Below are 2903 nucleotides of genomic sequence, written 5' to 3'. Positions count from 1 at the left end.
GGTTAGAATTTCGTTCACATCTGAAATTTCTAAAACTTTAGCAAAATTTGGTTCCCTGGCTGACGGATACGGATACGAATCGGATATATCTCGAATTCGGATATCCACATTTGAATCCGAATCTCGAAAACGAATTCGGAATAATCCATTTTAGTACCCATTTCAAAAACAAATACAGATAAATATTCATATTTTAACAAATACAAAATCGAATAATTTGAATTTCCTGCCATCCATCCTACTCGTCCGGTTCCAGCCTCGAGCTGCACCGCACTACTGACTCTCGTGTCCTACTCCCCATCATTACGCGGCATTTCATTTATGATTCCCGAGCAGGAACCGCGTATCCAAGCAACTTTTCAAAAACGCATCGATCTACTGCCATGTCGTGCCCAAAGTTTTGAAATCACACAGGAGTGGAGTACGTATTGTTTATGATTTGTTCAGACAGGTGACCATGTGCAGGTGCATCCAAAAAACACATCTTTTTCTATAAGAATAGGATAAAATCACCATCTAACTTTCGCTGTGAAATTCACCTTATCTTTAACCCCTCTCGGTAACAATCAAGCAACAGTAAGAGGGAAAAGGACATCAAGAACAATGGATGACAAAATGTACATGGGAGGTAGTAAAAATGGCAGAAGAAGACTAATGTCGATCAATCAAGCCAACAATGGGGATGGATGCCTGGACGGAAGGATCAGTTGCGGGAGCACTCGGCGGGGAAGCCCTGAGGGAACCTCCACCCGTCCTCGCAGTAGTTGTAGTGCATGTAGTTCTGCTTCGCCCACGCCACGGTGCCCCACTCGGCGTCGTTGAGCTGCCGGTTCATCCACCGGTCCGTCCCGGCGGGGCACGACAGCGGGCGGCCGTCGCCGTTAGGGGTGCAGGCGTCGGCGGAGTAGCCGCGGTAGGACACAACGAAGGGCGCGTTGGACCAGTCGACCTTCACCTCCCCCTGCAGCGTCGCCCAGTAGCTGCCGTCCCACAGCGTGGCGTGCACGGACATGGGCTTGCCGCCCGGGTAGGGCAGGTCGGCGTAGCGCTTGAAGCTCCGGATGAAGAGGTCGTCCACCTTGAAGATGATGTTCTTGTCGTTCCAGATGATGGTGTACTTGTGGAAGTCGGCGGCGGGGTCGAACCAGAGGTAGAACTGGTGCTCCTTCTTGCCGTCGCCGCCGGCCCACACGTTGGTGTTGAGCACCACGGGGTCGCCGCTCGAGTTTCCCATGAACTCCATATCGATCTCGTCGTGCCCGGGTTCGTCACCGGATGTCAGCTGCGATCCCATCATCGGTCAATTTCTCCCTCAACAATTAATCTCTGCTCGAACCGACAGAAGGTTAGGCTAGCGCACTTACGTAGAAGGACGTGACGGTGCCGGCGGAGTTGCCGCGGATGAGCTTCATCTGGATGCTGAACTCGCCGTAGAGGTACTTCTGCTTGGAGATGAAGGCGCCGCCGGACTGCTGGTCGAGGACGAGCGACGTCACCTGCTGGCCCGACGCGTCGTAGTTCACGCGGACGTTACCGTCCGGGGTGAACTTCTCGTAGAGCCACGAGTCCGCCGACGAGACGGCGGCCAGGAGGGAGACGGAGACGGCGAGGGACGCGAGCAGAGGCACAGCCCGCCGCGCCATGGCCTTGGCGGTGGCTGCTGCTGATGCTCTGCTTCTTGGGTATGAGATGAGGCTACCTAGTCGAGTGGAGTGCGGTTGGTTCGGTGCGGCCAAGCACAAGGAAGTGGCGCGGCTTTATACTGTAGTGGTGGCCGCGGGTGCCCTGCTCTGCTTCTTTTTGCTTGCGGCGTCGGGCGGGCGCGAAGCTTCGGATTGTGACGTTGTGCTGTGAGCACAAAGAGCCGTTGATTGCCTGGCTAACACAATCTGCGATTATTGAGGATATACATTGGCAGTTTGGTGACGTGGCGACCGGATCAGAAATTGGGCGTCCGGTAGCCATGCTAAGTTGTGAAAGCAAATTTTATAAAATATTAGTTTAAAAGATTCTTATAAAATCTTATCTACGTTTGACAACTAAAGAAAAGTTTGAAAGACTAGTGTTTAAGTAGGTTATGAAAAACATAGCCTTAGAAGAAAACAATGGATGTTTAATTCCTATCGATTTTTTTTTAATACTCATACGGTTTTCAATATCTTTGATTGTCTATAACACGTCCGCGCTCACTTGGAGAAGGAGAAAGGTATATACACGTTCTTTTCGTCGTGTCGGTCGACGTTCTTTTCTCCAGAAACAAGTGGCAAGTTCATAAACCTTACACCACGGGCGATTCAGCGAACTCATAATAACATCGATTCCGCCGTGGAGATCACCGCCGTCAGCGCGGATTGGCAAGCCAAAAAAGAGGAGCAACCACCAGTCACTGATGCCTCCCAAGTCAGCCAATTTCTTGCGTCAATCTGCCGATCGGGACACCACCCCACCGCAGGTTAGCTTCAGCCGCGCTCCTTTCCTCGAGTGGCATGCAGCGTCGCCCTGTCACGGCTCACGGGTGGAACCGTGGCGGCGGCGGTGGTTCACGCGTCCCCTGCTGCTGTCGCGGTCCGTCTTTCCACGGGCGGGGCCGGCGGTGCCGGTGTGGCTGGGAAGCGACCCAACCAAATCCAAAGAGCCCGTGATAACTAATCCTGTCTGACGTGTAGTTAGCAGGACTCAGGACACGACGGTGGCCAACAAAACGGGCGCAAAGACTATCCCAACCATATTCCTTTCATTTCGTTTTCTTCCCGATTCACTTTTCCGTTACTATTCCCTTTATTTCCTCTCATCTTCAACAGCTTTCCTTCGAGGGGAATCGCGAAGGGAACAGAGAGAGAATCCCGTTCTGAAGGGAATGACCCTGGTAATCCTGTTGTGAAGGGAACCGTGAAGGGAAACCG

At 52.4% G+C, this 2903-nt stretch overlaps 1 protein-coding gene across 1 annotated transcript; it reads right to left on the bottom strand.

Annotated features, from left to right (window-relative positions):
* Window positions 1-504: 504 nt before the first annotated feature.
* Window positions 505-1837, bottom strand: LOC133896186 (xyloglucan endotransglycosylase/hydrolase protein 8-like). The gene is made up of 2 exons (XM_062336737.1): window positions 1365-1837; window positions 505-1282 (listed from the first exon to the last, which is right to left on the bottom strand). The coding sequence occupies exons 1-2, from the start codon at window positions 1641-1643 to the stop codon at window positions 704-706; spliced, it is 858 nt and encodes a 285-aa protein (XP_062192721.1). The 5' UTR covers window positions 1644-1837; the 3' UTR covers window positions 505-703.
* Window positions 1838-2903: the final 1066 nt, after the last annotated feature.

The sequence above is a fragment of the Phragmites australis genome, chromosome 16, assembly GCF_958298935.1.
Source record: "Phragmites australis chromosome 16, lpPhrAust1.1, whole genome shotgun sequence".
Lineage (NCBI taxonomy): Eukaryota > Viridiplantae > Streptophyta > Magnoliopsida > Poales > Poaceae > Phragmites > Phragmites australis.
Note: the sequence above shows the minus strand (reverse complement) of the source record. Positions and strands in the feature narration are given on the sequence as shown.